The 24694-nt window shown below is 46.8% G+C and overlaps 1 protein-coding gene across 3 annotated transcripts in view; it reads right to left on the reverse strand.

Annotated features, from left to right (window-relative positions):
- The window catches only part of KIF3C (kinesin family member 3C), a 48993-nt gene extending 34241 nt beyond the window's left edge, over positions 1-14752 (reverse strand). The window contains exons 1-2 of one of the 3 annotated variants that reach the window (XM_053667081.1): positions 14735-14752; positions 897-2986 (exon numbers count right to left, since the gene is read on the reverse strand). In XM_053667081.1, coding sequence (XP_053523056.1) covers positions 897-2426 — 1530 coding nt within the window. In that variant the 5' untranslated portion in view covers positions 2427-2986; positions 14735-14752. Of the gene's footprint in view, positions 1-896; positions 3225-14734 lie in introns of those variants that run through there. The other 2 variants (XM_053667082.1, XM_037146717.2) reach the window with 2 other exon arrangements.
- Positions 14753-24694: the final 9942 nt, after the last annotated feature.

A 24694-nucleotide genomic window follows, 5' to 3' on the forward strand; every position in this document is an offset into this window, starting at 1 on the left:
GGACGTCACTTGCACAGAGCCTCTCAGAGCCACAGAATAGCTTGGCCTAGAGTCCGGGGCTACAGTGTAGAGCCCAGAGCTCTTTCCACTCTGTGCCATCCCCCAAGTCTCCTTCCTAATGATACTGTGTAATGGGGCCTGCCCCGTGTGGACCCATGGAGCTCATTCATAAGGAGCAGAATCCATTCATGGTCCTGCCTTGCCATCCAAGAACTGGAAGAGCTTGAGGCCCAAGAGTTCTCACTAAGCTCTGCCACTTCATGGAATGGTACCTTAGTTAGGCCCCTTCTCTGAGCCTTAGTTCCTCGATGACAAAATGGGGATTTAAGAACCATTTCCCCAGATGGCTACTGCAAGGATCAAATGAGATCATGTGTGTGAGGCATTTAATAAACTGTGAAGCGCTATTCAAATGTCAGAGACTGTTAAAATGGGGTGAGTTTTGAAGGTGCCGTAGAGGAAGGAGGTCAAAGGTGAGGGGCCATGCAAAAGTGAGAACCCATGACCAAATGAGTCCGAGGACCTGCCTGGCCATGCCATGGACTTTGGGGCCACCAGCAGACTGACATGCAGCTGGTCAGACCACACCAAACTCATTAGCTTGAGAGACTGCCTCCCTGCTTTGGGGTGTGTGTGTGTGTGTGTGTGTGTGTGTGTGTGCATGTGTGTGTGTGTGTGTGTGTGTGTGTTGTGTATGTCTGCCCTCCTAGAGGCTCTTGCCAGGCTACCCTAGAATTTGCCTGGCTTTTCCAGGGCAGCATTTGGCAGGAGGGCACTGTAGGTGCTGGGGAAGGACACCTTGCTTCAGGCCAGCTCACAGTCCCACAAAGAAAAGCCTGCCAGCCCAGATTCCTCTGGGGGTGTCTGGATGCGCCTGCTTCCTCTGGGGCCCTTACCTTGTACTTGGCTGCAAGCAACTCTGTGGCCTGCTGCTCACGCCGCAGATCTTCCAGCATCTTCTCCTTCTCTTCCAGCAGCTTCTGCTTCTCCTCGCTCACCAGACTGCGGTCATCCTGGATGGCTGCCTTCTCCTCCTCCAGCCGCTCCTTCTGCTCCTGCAGGTAATTCTCCATGTTCTTGTCCAAGGCCGACTCCAGGATGGGCTGGGGTGGACGGTGGTTGTTGTTGTTGTCATCCTCCTCTTCGGCCACCCAGGCCTCGATCACTGGCCCCTCAGGGTACCCGGCGGGGGCTGACACAGCCTTCTTCCTGCGGCTGCTCTTCCTCCGGAGCCGCTTCCCCAGCATCCCCTTCTTCTCCAGCTGGGCCTTCAGGCGGGCGATCTCCTCCTGGAATTCCCGCAGCAGTGTGTCCTTAGGGTCCTCGTTCACCCGGGGCTTGTTCTTGATGTTTTTGGCCCGGTTGGCAAAGCGCAAGGTAGAGAGGCTCTCATCATAGCTGTGAGAAGCTGGCCCCAGAGTAGCCACCATAATGGTCTTGGCATTCCCCCCGAGAGAGTCCTGGAGCAGCCGGGTCAGCTTGGAGTCCCGGTAGGGAATATGGGTGCTTCTGTTGCCTGCCAGAGCAGCGATCACATTACCCAGGGCAGACAGCGAGAGGTTGATTTTGGAGGCTTCCTTGGGCCTTTCTCCACCACCACCACCACCGCCACCACTGCCTGTGGACTGTGTGGCAGCCCCTCCAGCTGTGTTGGGGCTCGCCTTATTCTGCCTCTCGCTACCAGCCAGGTCCACCAGGTTGAGCTTGCCCACACGGATGTGGTCTTGGCCATCGGAGCCACGCTCACTGCACTCCACGGTGATGACGAAGATGGCATGGGAGCGGGAGCTGACCTCATTCATGTGTGTGCTGCCCACTGCCCGGGTCTGGTTCCCTAGGTTCATCACGTGCTCAATCTCCTTGACATTCTTGGTGACAAAAGAGGAGAGGTCCTTGATGTAGACACCTGTCTCTGGGTTTTCCTTCAGCTCCAGCCTCTTGCCGGGCTCCTTGGAGAGCAGGTCTCGAATCTCCTCCTGGTAGATCTCCAGGTAGGAGGCCCGGACCAGGTACTGCTGGTTCTGGGAGCGAGAGATGTGGGTGAAGATGTGCTCAAAGGCGTTAGGGATGACCCCACGCAGCTCGGGCTCCACCCAGGTCCCTTGCATGGTGTAGGTCTTGCCAGTGCCTGTCTGGCCATAGGCAAACACGGTGCCATTGAAACCCTGAAGCACCGAGTCTACCAGGGGCCTCACGGTTTCATCATACAAGTCTGCCTGCTTGGAGCTGGCATCATACACGGCATCAAAGGTGAAGGTCTTGGGCAGCTCCCCCAAGGCAGCGCGGGGGTTCCGCAAGGTCACTTGGCCCAGTTTCACGTCCATGGTTAGGATTTGCTCGTGACCAGCAGCCTCCTCTTTCCGGCTGAGGGGGCGGCAGCGGGCCACCACCTTCAGGGCCTCGCTGGCCTTGGTTTTACTGGCCATCTTGCTCCTGTCCTCCCTGCCCCACAGCCCCCACCGTAGCCTAGGCGGTCCTGCAGTCCTCCCTAGGTAGGAATCAGCGGGGCCAGCCCAGCCCCCAGGCGCCGCTCTTCAATCCCGCATGCAGCCTCCTAGGGTGGGGATGCTGGGAGGTGGCCCACCGCTGCTGCAGTCCGGGGCCTCCTCCGCCCTCTGGTCCTCGCTGCTCCGAGTGGGTACGGAAAATTAAGCAGAATCGCCAGACAGCCGCGGGAGCCGTGCCGGCTGAACAGCAGTGCCCGGAGCCCGCCCCATGCTGGGGCAGAAGAGCCTGGCCGTAAACAGCTATGGCAACAATGAGATAAAGGAAGAGGAAAATGGGATGGGGTGGGCGGCAGAGCTGTCTTCTCCACCTCCTCCTCCTCCTCCCCTAGGGATCCATGGCGGGGCAGCAGGTCCTGGGCGGCCGCGGGTCTCGGCCCTTCTGAGGGCAGAGGCTCACCTAGAGTCCTCCTCCCCAGCTGGGGGATCATTCATTGCAGCCAGCGCTGCTGCTGATGCTTCTGCCTCCGCCTTCCCGGCCGCTGCCAGAGAATGAGAGAAAAACAGAAGGGGATGGGGCGGAGCAGCTGCGAGACTGCTATCACCGCGGCGCTGCGGCCCCAGCCAAGCCTGGCTGGGGTGGGGCAATGGGCGGGGCCGCGGGGCGGTAGACGGGAGCCCGGCGCGGCCAGTGCGGCCAGTGCGCGGGGGACAGGGATGCACCGCCAAGCCGCACCTTGCAGACCCCTCCAGAATGACAGGCTCCAGTTGCGGACTCAGGTCTTGCACCCACAGGGCGGCGCAGCGCAGCCAACACCCTCGTCACTCCACTGGGCCTGGGCATGCTGGGAGTTGTAGTCCCGCCTTTGTTAACCCGGATCTGGCAGGTTGCTGCTGCCGTCTTCAGTCCAGGAGGCCCCGCCCTCGCTGGCATGCAACCCTCAGAGTGACTGCTGAAGTTTCCGCCAACTTGATGGGCTACCCACACCTGTTTCCTTCACAGCCACTGTCCTCCGTCTCTCCAATGCTCCCGCCCCTCTGTCTGCAGGTATATGTCACCCATCCCCTTCAGGGTGGTCTCCACGTACCCTAATTCCTAGTCCTCTCCTCTCCCTACTCTGGTGTATTTCTTCTTTGCTCTTCTCTTCTCATGGATCCACCTTCCAACTGACTTTCTCCTCACCTCCTGTCTGCACAAGCACCCCTTTATCTCCATCAGCCTTCTATATTGTAGAAAAGGCTCTCCATCTTCTTCCCTAACTTCCCGGCCTTGCCTCCAGCTACTCTCCTACGGAGAGTCTGTTACAGATATTCATTCCTTCAAACTGCGCTTGCTAAACCCCAGGCGCCATTCTAGGAGCTGGACCTTCCTGTCCTCAAGGAGCTCACTTTCTAGGAACCGCGTTTTGTTTCCTTAACTGGCTGTGCTGCGTTGCATCTTTGTTCCTTTGCCCAGAGGACGCTGTCACCCTTCTGTACTTGGTGCCCTGCCACTTGGGCAGTTTAAGCACCTCCTCTGTGAAGCCTTCACCGACCAATGTCTTTTCCATAGCAGAGACACATAATTTGCATAAAACAAAACTTGGATTCCAGTTCTAGTTCAGACCTCCATCCAACTGTGTGACTCTGAGCAGTCACTTACCTTGCCTCAGCCTTAGTTTTCTGTTTTAAAAAATCGGAAAGGGCAATAAATAATATATGCTTCTGGAAGTAGTTGTGAGCCTCAAGTGAAAAAATGAATCATAAAACATTGCACCAATGAGAAGACTTATTTTTAAGCAAGCCCTTAATGATGCACATGGCCTTGGATTGCCTGATAGTTCCTGCTTCCCTGAACGTCCTGGATAGGCCAGGCCAGGTCAGTGTTTCTCTTTGAGGTCACCATATTCTTTTCCTCTAGCATACAATTCAAGTGTTCCTTAAGTCCAAGGACCAAACCAGTATCCAACCCATGTTCCACTCTGCAGAAGGGAGGTGAATCTGTGGACGGGGCCCTGGTTGTCCTCACCCTTTATGTGAGAGGGAGGAGGTGCTGTTATCTTCACAGACACCAGAGGAGTCTGTCCAAACATTCTCAATCATGTTATCCTCTAGAGGGCCTATCCATTTAGTTCTTCCACTCCACAGAAAGTGTCTTCTTAATTGTTCCCCATCTTCAAGTCCCTGGGGCCTGAATGCCAGCCCAACTGGAAGCCAAGGCTTAGCTCAGCTCTGTAATTCCTTGGCCTTCCTCAGCTCTCTCTTGATCAAGCTCAACTGCTTGTGATTAACTTGGCTTCTGGACCAGTTAGCGGGTGGAGTTTGGGCTTTGTAGACTAACCTGTCTTGGCCAGGGTAACCTGATTTCTGGATGGGCAATTTAGCTCTTGATGTATTTTCTTGTTGCACTTGGCTTTGGTTTTTGGACCACCTTTTCTCTGCTTTGACTAACCCGCCTGACTCTACAGTGAGGGATTAAATGGACCCCAGCCCTGTTCTCTCCACCAATGCCACCACCTGGCAGGGCACTTGCTCAGATCCTCCCATCTGGGAGGGACACTGGATTCCCATTTCTTACAAGATGTGTAACCCTGGGTAAATCATTAAACTTCTGAACAGCTACTTTCTCAGTGGGAAAAGGAGAATAAGAATGCTTTGCAGACTCATGGGGTTCACATGAGTATTAAGTGAGATAATGTATGTGAAAACCCCCAGGGCATAAAAGACATTCAAGAAATTGTAGTTTTCCTTCCTTTTGTCCTTGCATTTGGGTTGTTCACATTATTTGTCTCCCTTTTCAGCATTGTCTTCAGCCATACTTCCTCCCTATATCCTCTTAAACATTCAAGTTTCCATCCATTCTGGTTTGCTTAAGGTCCTCCAAACACATGGTTGATTTTCATGTCTTCATACCTTTGCTCATGCTGCTCCTTGGCTGGAAATGCCCTTCTAACTTTGTTCCTGTCTACGGAGCTTCACCTTTTACTAATTCCACAACTCAATCTTATATGGCTTCTGCTCCTATGGCTCAACAGAGATTTCCCTTACCAAGGACATCAGTGAACTCCATGGCCCATTCTAGTGGGCCCCTTTTAATGGGAGCCTTTGAGTCTCATTGCGCCTGTACTTTTCTGGGTTTCTTTGTACATCTACTAGGAGTTCGGTTGCTCAATTTCAGTCTCCCTAACTGGTTAATGTCACTCCACCCCTACATTAAATGTTGGCGTTTACTAAGGCTAGGTCCTAAGCCCTATTTTTCTTCAAATGCCACCATCTGGCAATCACTATAACTTATGGTTCCAATTATTGTCTAAATGATTCCTATATTTATATCTCCAATCCAGACTTCTCTGGGTTCCAAATTTTATATCCAATTCTCTAATGGACGTGGCCACTTGGATAGCTCTTGTCTATATGAAATTCTACTTGTTCAACTGAATTCATCACCTTCCCATCCAAACCTGGTCCTCTAGGAATGGTCCTTAGCTCTGTAAAGGACTCTTTCCCCACTTTCAGTATATCCATTCAAACACCAAATCTATCGGCCTCTCCTCCACTTTCAATATCATGATCCAAGCCACTATCTTCTCTGGCCTGAGCTCCCACAATAGGTCTTCCCAGGTGTGCTCTTGTCTCCACCCATCTATTCTCTATAATCTTTTAATAGTACATGATTGATTGCATCACTCCATGCTTAAGACCTTTTGATGCTTCTCACTGTTCTTAAGGTAAAGTCCAAATCATTAATGTAGCCCCCAAGGCCCTACATGATCTGGTACCTGCCCTTGTCTCCTTGTTCTTTGGGCTCTCGCTACAACAGCCTTCTGTAGCTCCCTTCCAGCTTCCTAACAAAGGGCCCTTCCACATTCTGTTTCTGCTGCAGACGACATTTATCCGAACCATCTTTGCCTAGACACCTGCTCTTCATCCTCCAGCTCTCAGCTTGAATGTCACTTCCTAAGGGCACCTTTTTTGTTTTTTCCACCTAATTTATGTCCCTTTGTCCTATGTTCTCATGGTTCCCTCTATTTCTTTCATAGAAGTTAGCATAATTATAATTAAGTTGATATTCACCCACATTCTTCATTGTTCTTTGAAGACATTCAGTTTTGTAGACTAGCCACAATGACTAGTCCAGTTCCTGGCAAATAATATGTGCTCAATCACTATTTTTATAAATAAATGAAATAAAAGCCCCTTGCGAACATCACTTCTTCTGGGAACCCTTCTTTGACTCCCGTGAGTCTACCTGCTAACTAACTTTCCTTTCTTCACGATCCTATTGCTCATTGTTTAAGTAGTCTTACAGTACTCCTCACAGTGGACCTGTACTATGGTTACCTGAGAATGTCTCTCTCTCCATAATGTATAGCCTCCTGAAGACAGGAGTCTCATTTATCTAGCAGAGCACCAAATGCACTTTAGGTAATCAATATCAGTTGCTAAGCAAATGAATGAATGTTCCAAGACCTTCCAGGCAAGAAAATGGGAAGGTAAAATAAAGAAGTAACTAACAAATTCTTGCACAATATTTGTACAGTGCTTTACAGTTAATAGCGTATTATCATGTATTCACTTGATTTTCACATCAACCCCAGGAAAAGGGAAATATTAATATTCCCTCATTGTAAAGAGGACTCCAAGCTTCAGGCTAATTAAACAACTGAGGAAGGAAACCCAGCCACCAAGTGGCATAGTCAATCTTGACCCCAACCCTGCCACCATTCAGGGGGTCTTTCCCCTAAATCATGGGGAGAGCTCACCATGGAGAGGGCAGAACAGTTGCTTCTGAGTCCTGGTTTGAATGAGTTTCACTGGAGTCCAGACTCATCTTTGGCTTGGAAGGAGTAAGAAGCTTCCTCTGCTGTTTTTACTTTGACAATGACATTTTTTCCCGGGGACTTCTACAACAGCCCCTTCTTCCAGTATGTTCCCAGCAACAGTCAGGGTGTGATTACACCAAGAAGACAAAGTTAGCTCCTTAGTGATCCTGGGGCCTGCAAATTTTCAGGTGCAAGTAATTCAGCATTGGGATTTACCTTGTAAAACCAAGTTCTGCCAGCAGGGGGAGACATGAGTACGTAACAGAATCACGGGACGAGATCCAAGCTTCTGGGCTCTCTCAATCACTGTGACATTATCCAATTCAAGAAACCCCCAGTCGTGCCCAAGTCTACATTACTAATAGCTCCTCTTTTCCCCCAACAGCTTATCTCCCCCTTTCTTTGCTGTAAAATTTTTGCTGAATGGGATTTGAGTCAACTCCCCATCTCCTCCCTGAAAAAATCTGAGTATCAGACACGCACTGTCCTAGGTAGCTTTACTGAGCACCTAACAGGTGGGTACAGATGTTTTTGTAACCTTCACATTAACTCATGTGGTAGCACTGAAACTCAAGCCTAATGGCTCCAACTCCAAAGCCTGTGTTCTTTCCACCACTCTATATGGGCCCCAAGGGTTAGCTTTCCATCTGTCCCCTAGCTGGACTAACCACCTTCTTTAAACACTTCCCTGCTTCTAGCCTCAAGGGTCTCTTCCCTTCTTTACTTCCCTTGGCAATTAGCATTTGCTTTTTTTTTTTTAAATGGCATTATCATATCCACCTGTGAAATATTGTCTCCCCAATTGGATTTCTTCTTTGCTGTACATAAGTTTCTCATTGCAAAGTAATTTAAAAACGTGTTTTGATGAGCTTTTACTGTACTATATATAGACTTGAGTATCCTAATATTTTTAAATATTGTACACATTATTGACTCCACTTTCTCTTAATTCTACATGCAGTCCATCAACAGATAGTATTTGGGTCCTGTCTACAAAAATCTATCAGTCCTGACTCCAAAACACTGTGTGCCACCACCACGGCCACCCGAGTCCTTGCCCCCTTTGCCTCTCGCCTGGGCATCAGGTAGCATTTTAACAAGAATCCCTGCTTCCACACACCCCCACTCTCCCTCCTCCACAGGACAGCCAGTCTTCCTTCTAAACTATAAATCAAATGCCGCTTCCTGCTTTCCACCTTCCATGGCCTTCTCATCTCTCTCCATATAAAATCCAAAGTCCTTCTCCAGGGCTTCTAGTCCTTCCACGATCGGGTCCCTGGTCACTTCTCCCATTTCATGTCTTCGCACACTCCCCTCCCTTCACTCTGCTGCAAGAACACTGGCCTCCTTGTTCTTCAGTCCTGCCAAACACATTCCGGTGCAGGGCCTGTGCACCGGCTCTTTCCTCTGCCTGTGGGCTTTTTCTCCCAGGGCTGCACCTGGGTTCTCTCCCTCCCTTCATTCAGCATGTTTTCAAATGTCAGTTCCTCAGAGAGCCTTCTTGACCACACCTCCTAAAATATCTCTTCATCACTCTCTTACTCTTACTATCCTTACTCTGCTTTATTTATTCATAGCACTTGCCAGAGTGCGACATTCTAGGTGTTTCTATATTTGTTTATGGATCATCTGTCCATTAGAATGCAAGCACCAAGACTGAATGTTATTCTGTATCCCAGCGCCTGGAAACAGGACCAGTTCATCATAAGCCCCCAGGAAACATTTGTTTAGTGAGCAAATGAATGAATGAACTTAGCAAGAGCCTTCACAATCACAGTTTTGAACAGATGCTTCAACTTAGGTTGAACCATATAAAATCACCATTTTGTAGGTTTAAAATGGTTGAGCACTGGCAAGTTCACATAGTTCAGTCAAATAAAACACACACTCATGAAGTTGCCTTACATAAATATACAACTTAAAGAATTATTATAAAACAACATCCCTGTAGGGGGGTGGGGGAAAGTAGAAGGGGGAATAAATGGTGGCAGAAGACTTGACTTGGGGTGGTAAACACACAATACAGCATACAGATGATGTGTTGTAGAATTGTATACCTGAAACCTGTATAATTTTTAACCAATGTTACCCCAATAAATTCAATTAAAAAGTCCCTGTGCCAACCACCCAGGCCAAAAATAGGACGTTGGCAGGACCCCCGAAGTCCCCTGTGGACCCTGTACAGTCAGGGTCCCCCTCCTTCCTCTCTAAGGTGGCTGCCCTCCTGGCTTTTGTGTAATCACTCGCTTGCTGTTTTTCTTTTTTTACCATCTAAAGAATATGGTTTTGTTTTGCCTCTTTTCGAGCTTTGCATAAACTCGACCAGTGTGTGTTCTTTCGTATCTGGCTTTGTCCTGGTTTCCTGTATTTGAGAGATTCATCCATGTTGTAGTGTCTGCTGTGTGTAATGTTGCTAATATGTGTTACTTTGTTGTGTAACTATGCCGCCTATCATACTCTTTATTTTTTAATTTATTGATTTTATAGAGAGGAGGGAGCAGAGGAGGGGCAGATATCGATTTGTTGTTCCACTTATTTATGCAATTCATTGGGTGCTTCTTGCATGTGCCCTGATGAGGGGTTGAACCCCCAAAGTTGGTGTATCTGGACCATGCTCTAACCAACTGAGCTACATGGCCTGGGCCTCTTATTGTGGTTTTAATTTGGATTTTCCTGATGACAAATAAATTGATCACCTTTTCATATACTCATTGGCATTTCAATGTCCATCTCTTGAGAACTGCCCCTTCAAGTCCCTTGCTCCTCTTTCTACTGAGTTGCCTGCCTTTTTCTTATGGTTTTAAAAAAAGAGTTCTTTTTTCTTTTGGCTTTGAGCCTCTTCTCTGTGGCTTGACATTTCATTCTTTTCATGGAGCCCTTTTATAATCAGGATTCCTTAATTTTAATGTAGACATACCCATCAGTCTTTTTCTTTGATTGGCACTTTTGCTTTTTTGCTTTAAAAAACTGTTCCTCTACCCCAGAGTCACAAAGATATTCTACATTTTCTAAAAGCTTTGTTGTTTTCAATGGCCACCTAATTTTACGATTTGTTTCGAATCATAATGTGTTTCAGATCATCCTCCCATTGTTGCCCATTTAGGCCGACCCTGTTTGTTGTTTTTAACCGACCGAAATCGTCATGGAAATGGCTCCCATTCCTCTCCTCAGTCTCATCCAACCCCTCTGGGCCTGGGGAGAAGGAAGTGGAGGGTAAGGTGGGGTGGGGAGTAACTGCTAACCTGGCCCGTGAACATTCTAGATTTGCTCTGTTCCTTGAATTCCAGATGGTGTCTCCCACTGCCTGCCCAGCCTCCTCTTTGGAATGCTCCCATCATCACCTACTTGAGAGGTGGCTCCAACAGCTGAGGGGCCCAAAAGTCGGGAGACCTGGGCTGAGACCCAACTCTGGCCACCCAGGCATTTGATGACTTCAACAGGAAGAGTGCCAGAATCTCCGGCTCATGTGCACAGGTCAAGGCACCAAGTCCAGCATCTTTGGACTGCCCGTCTGGTGCCCTTTCCTATGATTCACTGCCGCCAGTCAGCGGTCAGGCCAAGGTCCTGGCTTCTGCATCCTGGAATGTTGCAGGGGCGGTTTCCTGGTGTGATTCACCAACAGCAAGAATGTTTCAGTTCAACACAGAGACTAACTTGGGGAAGGGGACTCAGGTGTCCTCAGTCAGGAAGCTTCCTCAGAGCCTCCCAGTCCCCAGAGATCTCTGCCTTCTGAGCTCACAGTGTCTCTCTTTCTGAGGGTCATTATGTTGCCCCCAAGAGGGTGTTCACTCCATCTTCTCTGCTGTTATTTTTCCCAGGTGGTCCTCTTTCTCCAGCTGTGAGCAGCTGCAGGTCTGTGACACGCACAAATGCCTGTCCCTTGCGCCAACCCAGTGGCTGGACATGGATAACACTCGGGAGCTGTGCGAGTGAGGCAGCCGATGAGGTCTGTGGAGTGTGCAGGCATTAGCAAGCCTGCTTTGTAGTTAGAATGCCACTTGGAGGAAGGATTCCAAACTGACCCAAAATTCGGACCTGTGGCCTATTGGTTGACCACTGTCGGAGAGGAGTGACAAAGGAGCCTGGGCAAACTCCCACAGCCCAGGTAAGTAGATTTTCAAAACCCAAGCCTGTCTTACTGGGAGTCTCAAGTATCCTCTGAAATAGCTCTCCCCACAGGTCATGCTAACTGGGAGGGAAGTTCATCTCCTAAGAAGACCCTGTCTGTACCCTCTACTGGGTTAGAATCTAAAGAGAACAGCAGCTGATATGCTGGGAGCAGAGTGGCTCCAGGAGCTCGACCCCCTCCCAGCTGGAGTCAGGAAACCTGAGCTCAGGCCTGGCCCGGCCACAGTGGGCCCCGTGACACTGGGCCTCCTGGTGACTTCATCCCCTGAGCCTGTGCCCTTATAGGCCCAGCAAAGGGCAGCCCTGCCCAGGCACTGCACAGAGATGCTGTCAGAAGAAATGACACATTATATATAAAAGTATTTTGAAAAGCTTAAGGTATTACGGGGACATGAAGGGTTGTTAGAAGAGCGCTGAGAGATGAAAGAGGCAGGCCTCTGACACTTCTCAGTGCGATTTGCTGGGTAGCAGGAACAGCCCTTACTGTTCAGTACACTTGATAATTCACAGAGAGTTTCTAGGCTCTTTATCTCACCTGAGCCTCACATTAACCCAGCGAGGCAGGCAGGGTGGGGATTATTTTCCTTGACCATTGATCAGGTGAAGACAGCGAGGCTTAGAGGCCATGGTTCTCCCACGATTCTACGGTCATAGACCTAGAACTAAAATCCCCCTATGTAGCTCTCTGTGCTCCTTTGATGGGCCCATTATGGTGCTCCCTCTGTTTCAGTTGCTGTAATCCCACGGGGCAATTTCCCCCAAGACCTGTGTGGACACAGCCTAGCAGATCCCAGAACCCCCGTGTGACTGGATGGGGTGGGGCAGGAAGGGGAGAAGAGTAAAAGGGGGTGTGGTTATCTCATGAGTCATGTAAAGTTATTAAAAGGCCTTAAGCAGAGAAATACTATGATCAGAGCTATATATTTTAAAAATTACTTTCCTTCTCCACTTCTTCCTTCTTTTCCTACTCCTTTTTTCTTCTCCCTTATTCTTTCTCCTTTTTATTCTTCACTTACTTTGTATAATTTCCTAGGAAAGAAAGAAAAGAACACAGGAACCCTTGGGTGTTCAGCCAGGTGAGCCCTAACTGGCTGGTTCCTTGCATGTGTAGGATGCCAGGGTCCTGCTCAGAGATTCCCCTCTTCAGGGGGGCAGTCCTGGGGGCTTCGTGCTCCGGGAGCAAGGCCAGGAGTCAGTGAAGGAGTGCGATGTAGCAGGAATGCGCACTGGACTGCGTGCCTCCCGAAAGGCTGGAGCCAGGCCTTTGGGTCGCTCTTTGGCCCCCTGGGAAGGGCCCTGCCTCAACCACCGCCTGAAATGGCCCAGAACCTGGGGTTTCAGTATGTGCCCTTCTCCAGGGGGTGCTTGCCATCCAGAGTGGCCAGGTGACTGCTGTGCGCATCCTGGGGTGCCCCCTCCAGGCTGACTGACCCTTTCCTTAGCCTACTGGCTTAACTTCCTTCCTATCTGTCTGTGCCCCACATAGATCACCTGCCTGGCAGATAGATCCCAGGTCAGAGTCCTTGGAGAGGACGTAAACAGAAAAGCTAGCACATGAGCCTGTGTGTAAGCATGTGTGCATGTGTGTGCATGCATGTGCAAGCATGCACAAGTGTATGGCATCCTGGGAGGAGAAAGTACACACTGTCTCTATAGAAAACTTCCCAATTGGTTTTGCTCAATATCATATTTCCAGTACCGGGAAAGTACTTGGTACCTAAGAACATTTCTTTGAACAATAAATGAATGAAATAAGACTAGAACTGGAGCATGTCTGTGGCCTGGATATAGCAACCAGAAAATCCTTGGCAACCTCACTAGCACATTTCCAAGGCCGGGTGCTGATGGTCGAGGAAAGCGGAGGAGGTGAGCAAGGGAGCACGGGCAGCTTTTTAAAGAGTCTGGAGTGGAGGAAGGGAGGCCACAGGGCAGTGAGAGGGGTGGGGATGGGAGAACCTGTTTGAGTGGAAGGGAGAGTCCTGTGGAGAATATTACTGGCCACAGGCTTTCTTGCTCAGCATGGCCTGTTTTAGATGTTGACCTTGCTGCCTTTCCTTCCCATACTAAAACCGGTCTTTTCTCTTGCTTTCCTTGAACATAGATCTTACAGACCAGGATCACTGTGTTGGTCGTCCTGGGCATTTTTGACAGCCTTTCCAGGGGTGTTCTGCTTGACTACTTTCACAGTGGCCTTGCCTCCCTCTGGCATTTCCACAGCACTCCAGCTTCCGCCAGATGTGCCCTCCCTTCAAGGAAGCAGAAGACCCTGGTTTGCAGATGCAATGGAAAGGCCACCTGCACCCCAGAGATATAGACCAGGGAGCTTTGTCTTTGATGTTCAAGTTCCTCGCTTGAGGTAGCTCCAGGTACAGACCTGCAGGTTGGATATTCCCATCTGAACAAATCAAAATGTAACCTCACTCACCCTTTAATACCCTCAGCCAGCTCCTTCTCTCTCCACTACCCTGTCTCTGTCATCATTACCAGTACTAGGAATTACATTTCTGTCCAGCCCGCCTTCTCCCAGGATGCACCTCTTACCTCTCCATCCCTTTCTATTCCTGTTCTCTCTGCTCTGCTCCAAACCTTCCTTACCTTAAGCCTCCATCTCTGCATCAGCTTCCTTCCCACCTCTCTGATTCCAAAGTCTCTCTTCTGCATCCCATTCTGCGGACCTCCACATTATTTATTTTCTTTCCCATTTTTCAAAATTATGTATTATATATTTATTCATAAGAACATACAAATGCATGTGCATAATTTAGAGGGAATGTATATGGGGGGCTATAGCCATTCTCCATGTTAATAAGCAGAACACTGCCAGGACCCATTATTTTCTTTAAATGTCCCCTTTAAGTTGGCTCCCCATGCCTAGTCTGATCTCCCCAGCATGTCTTCAAGGCAGGCCCCACCCGGCTGGCCCCACCATGCTGGATCCTCTCCCAAACTGCCTTCACTCTAGGAATTACACTTAGTCTAAGGGCACTGGATCAAACACATAAACCTATTTCTGGTCCCCTCTCTGTCGTTGACTAGCTATCTGAATTGAATTACATTGTCTGACTTTCTGAATCAGTGAGAACTCTTGTAGTAGCAAGTAACAGAAACCAAATTAAAACTGGCTCAAATCAAGAAGGAAATGTAATGGCTCACCTCTCTGAAAAATCCTAGGAAAAGTCTGGCTTCAGGTACAGCTAGATCTGAAGACCCAAATAATGTCCCTTGGCTCTGCTTTCCTCTGTGTTGGCTTTATTCTCTCCCCAATTGTTCCAGCAGAGGTTCTGGATGTCTCACTCACTGGTCTGGATCACATGCTCATCCCTGAACTAGTGTGGCTAGTAATGGGCTAGGTATGCTCACCTTGGACTCAAGGGTGAAGCCGGAACCCTGGTTGGTCTGATAGTGGAGTGAGATACTTTCCCAAGAAAAACCAGGGTTCTGGCTGCTGAGGTTGGGAGGGTGGGCTGCTGAGCAAGCAAAATCAACGGTACTCTCCAGCTCTCACTTCCCTTGTGAGTGGGAATCTGTTCTGCCAAAGGGTGGGAAGGTTAAAAAAAATCAGGGCTATGAAGATATTTTGAAAACTTTAAAGTTCAATGAAACGGGAGTGATTTTGAAGATGATTTGTTTGCCTTTTCCTCACACTGTTCACCTGTCCAGATGCCCCGTGACTGCCTATTCAAGGCCTGCTTTTCATTTCCCAGGCCCATGAGAACTGGACCTTTTCCAGCACCTAGTGCCTCTTGAGTGCCTGTGGATCTATCTCCTCAGCATTTAGCTGTCCCACGTCACTGAGCCATTACTTAGATGTGATCTTTCATTGTCTTGGTTATTTGTTATTTAGGAATATTACAGTGAATTGGACAGTTCTCTACTCCTTATAAGGCACAAGATATAGTGAACACGTTTTAAGTATGCAACATATTCCTTTTGGTTGATTTATTTTCCTTCTGGTTGTTTAATAGTTTACCTAGCCAGGTTGGAAAGGTTTCTACTCGTATCATGGTTAACAACTAGAGCCGGCAAATCTCCAGTTGACATCTGGTCTCATGATACATACTTGTTCTAAAGTTCTGGTGTAACTATGGGCACCTTTCCCAGGTTCCTTGTCCTGGCTTTTGTCTCTTCCTTGGGGAGATGCCAACTCACCACTTACTTCTCCAGAGCTACTCCCTTTGTAACCAGAGCCAACAGAGATTCTTGCTCTGCCATTTCCTGGAACTCTTCCACTGGCCCCAATTTCTACTTTAAGGATATATTTTTCTTGTCCAAATAACTGGAAGGAAGGCAGAACTTGAATATGAACTTCATGTTCCAGAAGAGACCCTCTTCCATCTCTGATAGCTGGTGGGTAGTTCCTGGTAGCCCAGTGGGAGGACCCCCACCTCAACCATTTAACACCCTTAGCAAGCATACAAGACACACACAAAGTGTGAGGAGGGCGTAGAGACAAAGAGCATAAACCCGAAGAGCCTCTTTCTTCCAGAGGGATGCCCTTCACTCCGGCAGGCCACGGGGAAGATACGTGGGGACCCTGGGATTTCCCTTTCATTTTCTTGTGTCTTCAGAAGCCGCCCCTGGCAGCTTGGTAATGTGAACCTAGGGTTTAGATAGGTGGGGCGCAGCTTCCCATCCAGGTTTACCCAGTTTTCCCAGGCAGAAGAGTGTGCTGAGGCTGCAGGCAACAGAGGAAGCCCAAGACAGAGGAAGGACAGGGCGTTGCTTTCTCAACTTCTTGAGAACAAAGTTGTGTAGCAAGGCAAGCTGGAGCATGCTCAGCATTTCTCCTTCCTGACTTGGGTTTCACCTCAGCCCCAGTTCAGAGGCAACCCTCTTGGCTCAGAGGGCTGTGGGATCCAAGAGGAGGAAGCCTGTACAATCCCTCTTCTAGTGGGGGCGGGGGGGGGTAGGGTGGAGTTTTAAAGTAAGCTGCTAACAAAGGCTGAGTCAGTGATATTGCTCCAACTCTAGATCTGCCTCCTCTTGTCCCTCTATGCTACCCACCCTGCCCTCCAGTCACACCAAATTTCTTGCCATCCCTGACTACGACAGGCGTGGCTGCTGTGTATGGCTTCATGGGTAGTGCACTGCACAATTCCTGGAGGTGCCATTCTCACAAAGGAGGGAACAGCAGCTCCAAGAATCATGCACAGTTGTACCAGGCAGCCCTGAGCCAAGACCTTTTATGACTTTCTCCCTTTCCATATAGTGTACGCTCTGCCAAGAATGCCCTTGTTTGAAGGACACAGGGACGAGCACTAAGGGGGGTGGAAATGGGAGGGGGTGGGGAGCACAGGGCGGGGGAGGCTGGGATGGGAGAAATAGACAGAAAACTGTACTTGAAAAATAACTAAATAAAATTTTAAAAAAAGAATGCCCTTGTTTGCCTTTATTACCACCATCTCTTCACCTAGTGAATCATCTAACAGCTTTTAAATGTTGCTCAAATAATGTTGATGAACACAAATGTAACAACTGAATGCTTTTGGAAATGCTCAGAGCCATTGGAAAGAAACACCTTAACACCAGAGTCTCAGCTGGCACACTGCAGCTCCTTCCATCTGATAGTTTTATTATGCCGGTGGGTTTTTATAAAGGGCAACGTAAAGGAAATCCATCAACTGGCTAACATGAAAAAGACCTAATAGCAAGTGCTGGTGAGGATGAGGGGCAACTAGAACTCTCATGCAATGCTAGTGGCACTGTAAACTGGAGTAAGGACTTTGGAAGCTATTTGCTGACAGCTACTAAAGCAGAAGAGATGCCTAGTCTATGATTCAGCAGTTCCCCTCCTAGAAATACAAACATGTCATACACACACAAAATGACCAAACATCACCATAGCAGCACTATTCATGGTAGCCCCAAGCTGGAAACAAGCCAAATGCCATCAACAGCAGAATAAATGAATGATGTGGCATATTTGTAAAATGAAATGTTACACAGCAAGGAAAATAAATGAATTACTGCTTCCCAATAACAATAAAATGGACAAATTTGACAAACAATGCTAAGTTAAACAAGCCAAACATAAAAGAGTTCACACTACATGATTTTATTTATATAAAGTTGAAAAACAGGTACTAGTGTGTTAGAAATTAGAACAGTGGTTACCCTGGGATGGCAGGAAATGATTGGAAAGGAACATGGAGTCTCAGGGGTACTAGTGATACACTATTTATTAATATGGAAGGTGGTTATACATGTGTGTTTATTTTGTGAAAATTTACTGAGCTGTACACTCAGGATCTGTACACTTTTATGTATGTATGCTATGCTTCAATAATAAAGATTATTTAAGAGAATAAAAGCAATGTGTACTTCTGGCCACAATAAAGTAATAGAATCTAGATTTATCCTCTGCTTTAATCATCTCGAACGATGTGTATGAGTTTTAAGATGCTGGATAACAGGCAACTCAGGACAGTGATCCCAGAGGGATGGGAAACAAATGAGATGAATCTTACAAGTGTCTCAGCTCACTGGCTGGAGAGAGTTTCCAGGCTCCAGCACAGAGGGAGAGGGAGAGAGAGAAAGTTCTTGGAGCTTTGCCAAGGAGTCTTCGAATTTTTGTCTGGGTACCAATCAGTACCTATCTGTTAAGGAGTGGGTGACGTTGGGGAAAGAAACATCTTTAAAGCACTGAAAGAAAACTGCCAGCCAAACAAGAACAAAGTATCTTTCAGAAATGAAGGTGATGCCCTGCCTGGTGTGGCTCGTGGGTTGGGCACTGGCCTGTGAACCAGAAGGTTGCTGGTTGGATTCCTAGTCAGAGCACATGCCTGTGTTGCCAGGTCCTGGTTGGGGGCGTGTAAGAAGCAACCAATCCAGATGTTTCTCTCACACACTGAGGTTTGCCTCCCTCTCTTTCACCCAATCTTCCCCTTTCTCTAGAAATGAATAAAGAAAATATTTTTTAAAACGAAGATGAAACAGACTTTTTCAGAAATATAAAAGTGACACTCTTTCTCTGGGTGTGATAGATTAAGACTCTACAGCATGACTCTTGCCTGCAGAAAACAATGATAAAACCAGAATTTAGTGCAGAAGGAACTACCTAAAGATACTGAAGAAAGAACAGAATCAGACAGTTTCCCCACCTCTTTGACCAACCTCACTGACTCATGAATGGAGCAGAAACAAAGCAGCCTGGCAAAAGGTAAACAGACCGCAGCTGGTGCAGGGAGAAGAACGTGACCTGGAGCTGAGAGACTGAGCTCTGCGGAAAACTGCTGGTCTTTGAGACTTTTAGCCCAGGGCTAAGTGAATCCCATGTTTCACAACAAAGGCAGACAGGAGTTCACTAGGAAAAACACAGTTTTTCTGGTCTAGAAAACCAAAACAAAAGAAGCCAGGAAAACTGTGAAGACTGAAGGGAGTGGAAACTCGGAGAGGAGAGCTCCAAACCCTGTGTACCCGTATCTCCGACTGATGCTTGAACCACACATGCACGGAAGAGAATCAGAGTGGTTCAGCTAAAGACAAGTGATGTGAGCCCAGAACAAAGATGCTGCATAAGAAACAAGATTCGCTATTGCAGCCTAGCCAAGAATGTTACCTGTAAAATCAAAGGATATAATAGTCACTGGTGAAAAACAACCAGAAGAGATTTAATTTAAGGAATTGATTTATGCAATTCTGGAGGCTTGATAAGTCTGCCGGGCAGGATGGCAGGCTGGAGGCCCCTGGGAGAGTCACAGTTTGAGTCTAAAGGTAGTTTTCTGGCAGAATTTCTTCTTATTCAGGAGAGGCTGGCCCTTGTTCTGTTCAGGCCTTCAATTTATTGAACGAGATACACTCACTTTAGAGAGGGTAATCTGCTGTACTTGAAGTTCACGGATTTAAAAGTTAATCTTATCCAAAACACACCTTCACAGAAACATCCAGAATAATGTTTGGGGAAATGTCTAGGCACTGTGATCCAGCCAAACTGGCCAACCAGAAGTGATCATCACAATAACAGTATCTAGAATATCCACAAATGAGCATCCATAACACTCCTGAAATTAACAATCCAAAATAACTTGCAAAGGAAGAACCAGGAAAAAACACATATTCTCAAGAGAAAGATCAATCAAACACAACTCAGAGATGAACCAGATGTTGGAATTAACAGACAAGGATTTCAAAGCAGCTATTACAATTACCAAAAATAAATTAAAATAAGACTTGTTTTCAATGCATGCAAATTTCAGCAGAGAAATTGGAAGTCTCATCAGAGAAATAGAAACAATAAAAAGGAACCAAGTAGCAATCCCAAAGATAAGTGATATAATTTCTGAAATAAAGAATTTACTGCATGGACTTAAGTTAACAACTGAATGGACAAGAGAGAGGAAAGTGCCCGTGAACTTGGAGATAGATCAATTAAAGTTTTCCAATGTGAATAACAAAGTAAAAAAGAACACATGCAATCAAACACATGTTTACCCAAGAGAAAGTGGGGAAAGTGTCTTACAGAAACATGTACATGAAGGTTTGTAGGAATTTTATTCAAAATAGTCCAAACCCAGAAACAGTCCAAAATATCCATTATTGATGAATAAATGAACAGTTGGTGGCATTCTCATGTAATGAACTACTACATAGAAACAGCCCAAAATATCCATTACTGATGAATGAACGAACAACTGGTATTATATCCATTTAGTGGAATACTACTCAGCAATGAAAAGGAGCAGCCCACTACTGATACATGCCCAAAAGGAATGACCTACAAGCATTATGTTAAGAGAAAGAAGCCAGACATTAAGACTAATAATGTATGGTTCCATTTATTATATAAAATTCTGGAAAGGGATTTCTGCAACAGGGATAGAAAGTAAATCTGTAGATGCCAAGAATCAGAGTTGGGGCCGTGAGCGAAATTTTTGGTGTAACAGAAATTCTCTGTATCATGATTGTGGTGGTGGCAGCATCTGTCAAAACTCATTGCATCGAACACTTAAAGTTGGTAAACTGTATTGTGTGTGATATACACCTCAATAAAGCTGACCCAAACCCAAAATAAACAAAAGGCTCACTTTACACGTGCAGACTAACTGCTTGCCTCCCCTCTGCCCCCAGCATGCATATTAGTTTGCAGTCCCTGACTAGCCTGACTAGTCGTTTATGTTCTCAAAGCTTTTCATATTCTTTATTTAATGTGTTGTACTAGCTGAGATTTGGAAACATGAGGATTAAAAAAAATTTTAATTTATTTACTTTTAGAGAGAGGGGAAAGGAGGGAGAAAGAGAGGGAGAGAAGCAGCAATGTGTGGTTGCTTCTCCTGCACCTGCTACTGGCAACCTGGCCCACAACCCAGGCTTGTGCCCTGACTGGGAATCAAACCAGTAACATTTTGGTTCACAGGCCGGTGCTCAATCCACTGAGCCACACAAGCCAGGGCCAGGAAACATGAGAATTTGACTTTCAGAATTTATCTTCTAGAATCCCAAGAGGAAGCAGAAATCACACACCTTGTTAAGATGTAGAGAGGAGTAGGGGAGTGTAACGCAAGGCCAGAGCTGCCACTAGCTTCTGCAAATTAGGGAAAGTGTCCCCTTCCTCAAGTTAAAAACATTTTTAGTATATTTTTTACACAACCTGCACTGTGACATGTGCTGGCTGAACTCCTGGGCTTGACTCCAGGGCCCTAGCATGGAGCATGCCTGGCTGGACTCACACCGTTGCTCTCACACACAGCCCATTGCTGCTTCCCCCTTCCCCAGCCTCCTACCTGAACTATGTCAAGTTTAGAGTTGGGGGAGGGTGAATGTTAGAAGTTGGGCTTCTGAGAGGAACAGGTGGTGAGAAAAGAGACCTCAAGTCCACCACGGCACATTGAGACAGGCCTGGCTGTGCACTGGCTGCGAGTGTGTGCAAACCTTTGCTCTCCAGGCTGTGTGCGGCTGTGTATGCAGGGCGGGGTTTAAGTAGATGGTGCTGCTCCAGCCGGGAGGCCTAGAATGTCTACAACTGCCTGCCTGCTTTCATTCAAGTTAGGACACAAGTATATCTGGCTGTGTATGTTGCCTCCTTCAATGTGGTGCCTTTGTGCAAGGCACAGTCTGAACCATGAACCTGGTGGCCCTGGGTGAGGATCCCTAAAGCCTTTCTTCTTCTTCTTCCTAGGGAGAAACTCCTACCAGTCACCTGAGAAGAAGCAAGAGAGGGAGATGTCAAATCTTTCTTTCCATACCTCCCCAAATGCCAGTTATATCAGGAATGCCTCAGGTCTCCATGGCAACTTTTCCACACAGTACCAGGAGGACCTGGGATGGGGGGGGTGGAGAAAAGGGAGGGTGGGCCTTTATCTATACATCACATCTGGTTTTTAAAGACAACCTAAGGACAATTACCTCACCAAATACTTTTTCCTCCCTGCCTTTACTGTCAAGGTAAATCTTTGCTCTTCAAATCTAATCTTAAATAGCAAAGAAACTAGAAGATACACACCACCAAATTATTATCAGCGATGTCTTTATGGGGGGGCTTTAAATGCCCTTCATGTCTGTATTTTCTAAAGCTTTTATACTTGTTATTACTTTAAAAAATAACCTCAGTCTCAGTACTGCCCCCTCAGGGATGTCTTCCCTGAACACCTCTCTCTCCAGTATGACTTAGGAATCCCTCTACTGTACACACAGCACCCTGCACTTTCCTCTCTCTTAGCGCATAGGAGAAGCACAGGAATCATTAATGTGAACTGCAGTGGAGGGCAGGGACCATGACTTAATCATTTCTGAATTCCCAGCCCCTAGCAAAATGCTTGGGGCCCAGTAAGAGATGGAAAAGTGTCTGTTGAATGAACAAGTGGGTGAGGTTATCAAGTCATGGCCTAACAAACAAGGCTGGGACCAGGGACTAGAGCTACGGTGGTGAGGGAGTCAGTGGGTCTTAAATCTTAGTCACTGAAACACATCATCTTAGGGTCTGGGTCAAACTAGACCAGAAATTTGATGCTGAATCCTTTGAAATTGGGCTAAAGCTTCTTTAAGTCTGCCTCGTGAAGATGAGGGGGATGTTCACAGAGCCTGGGATACAGTGAGCCTGCAGAAAGGAATTCAGTAACCCTGGGTGTGAAGTACCACAATTTGAAATTATCTATTGACTTGTTTGCTTTTCTGTTATGTGTCACCTCTCATTGGCTTGTGCACTCCATGAGGACAGGGTTCTTATCTGGCTTGTATCAAAAGGGGCTGAACCAATGCCTGGCACATAGATGGCACTCATTAAATATTTGTTGAATTAATGTTGAATGAATAAACTCATTCTAAACCAAACCCATGAAAGAGAGACCAGATGCAGCATTATTCATTCATCCAGCAAAATATAATTGACAATAGGCCCGAAGAAACCCTGGTCAGCAAATTTTTGCTCTGTGGGAAGGCGCACTTCAGAAGCCACAAGTAGATCTGAGAATTGTTTGGTAAATACAGAATTGGACTAAGGGGACTTGGAAGATCTTAAGAGACTGTGTCACTGAGCTGTGGCACCCTGATGAGTCACACTTTCTCACACGGGAACAGATGTCCCTTGCCAAACAGGATCCTGCCCTGCCCGGTGCTGCCATCTTTTCCTGTCACTGTGGGAGAAACACTAACAGTCTGTCTTCACTTATTCTCCCTTCTCCGTGCTCCCTATTGGTCAGAATGCCTCAGTCCTTTAGGTTTGAGGTCAGTCACAGTGTCCATGATTACACAGTGGCCTTTATTGGTTACATTTTCCACTGTGGCTTCCCAATGAGATTTTGGGCACATTTTCATATACCCTGCTAAAGAGACGCAATTCTAGACCTCAGATCAAAAGCTTCCACTATCTGAGTGGCAGCATCACTCAGTGTCACTGTACCTCAGTTTCCCTGTCTCTAGAAGGTGAAATACTGCACCTTTCCCATGCGTCCCACAGGGCTGTGAGCCAAAGATACTGAAGACTATGAGTATGAGTGGCTCAGAGATTGAGCTCTGACCCTTATAATAAAGTTTTATTCCAGATTTGCCACTAATGAGTTACATGACATTAAGTAAGTCATTTTGTGGGATACTTAGCCCAACATTTGGTTCTTAATAAGCCTTCAGGAAATGTTTGTTATTGGTACAGCTCTATGACCGTGAAATGAACTGAAACACCTCCCCACTTTCTCAAAGAGGATGCTTGGGGAAAAAGAGTCTGTTGCTTTTCAAGTGGCTGTTGTGTTTTTGTTTTGTTGAATGCTGTGTATAAATTGAGATCATGGCTTGATGGTTTGGGGGAAAAGGACATTTCAGAAGTTGTATAGTAGGAGGGATGAAGAGAAGAGACCTGGCAGTATGGTAGCAAGGGAGAAAACCTTTGGAGGAAGAACAGGTCTAGCTAGTTGAATGGAGGGACCTAATTAAGTATCGTTTTGTGGTGTGTGATGTAATCCTCTTCTCCATCTTCTCATGAAGCCCTCAGTAAAATCTCATTAGTCGTAAGTACTGCTGCATTTGAAGGTACTGGGGGGGATGCAAACAAAGTGCTCAGTCTGGCCTTGATGGGCACAGGGAGTGAGCCTAAATGCCAATCATCTTCTGGTTAAAAATAAGAGAGTGAATTATGTGACCATAAGGGCTCTCCCAGCCCTAGTGGTAAAAGATAGACTATTGCCAGGAAATTCTGATCCAGTAGGTTGGGGCGGGCCTTGGGAACTCCCATTTAAAAAGATTTCTCTGGATGATTATAATGCACATCAACAGGCTGACATAACTGTATACATATTCATTATACTTTATAGTCAGATGTTTAATCACCCACAGAAAAATCCTCCTTCTCATCAATCTCCAGTATGCAACATTTGCTGACAAAGCAACCAGGCTGTGCTCAGTGAATGTAAACTCACATTAATATTGTTCTAAGTAAAACATGTTTACAAAAATATTGTTGTGTTAGTGGGGGAAAGAATACAACAAGCAGTAGCATATGCAAAAGAAAGAAGTTGAACCCCTAACTCACACCATATTAAAAATGAACTCAAAATGGATTATAGAACTAAAAGTAATAGCTAAAACCATAAAACTCTTAGAAGACAATACAGGAGTAAATCTTCTTGACCAGGGATTAGGCACTGGTGGTTCAGATATGATACCAAAAGCACAAGTGAGAGAAAGATAAAAAAAGAAGGTAAACTGGACTCTTTCAAAATTTAAAACATTTGTGCTTGAGTGGATATCAAGAAAGTGAAAAGAAACCCCACGGGATGGGAGAAAATATTTGCAAATCATGTATCTGTATCCAGAATATGTAAATAACACTTACTAATTAAAAACACAACCCAGTTCAAAAACTGTGCAAAAAATTTGACTATACATTTCTCCAAA

Source organism: Artibeus jamaicensis, unplaced genomic scaffold, assembly GCF_021234435.1.
Source record: "Artibeus jamaicensis isolate MK-2021 breed Jamaican fruit bat unplaced genomic scaffold, CSHL_Jam_final contig_465, whole genome shotgun sequence".
Taxonomy (NCBI): Eukaryota; Metazoa; Chordata; class Mammalia; order Chiroptera; family Phyllostomidae; genus Artibeus; species Artibeus jamaicensis.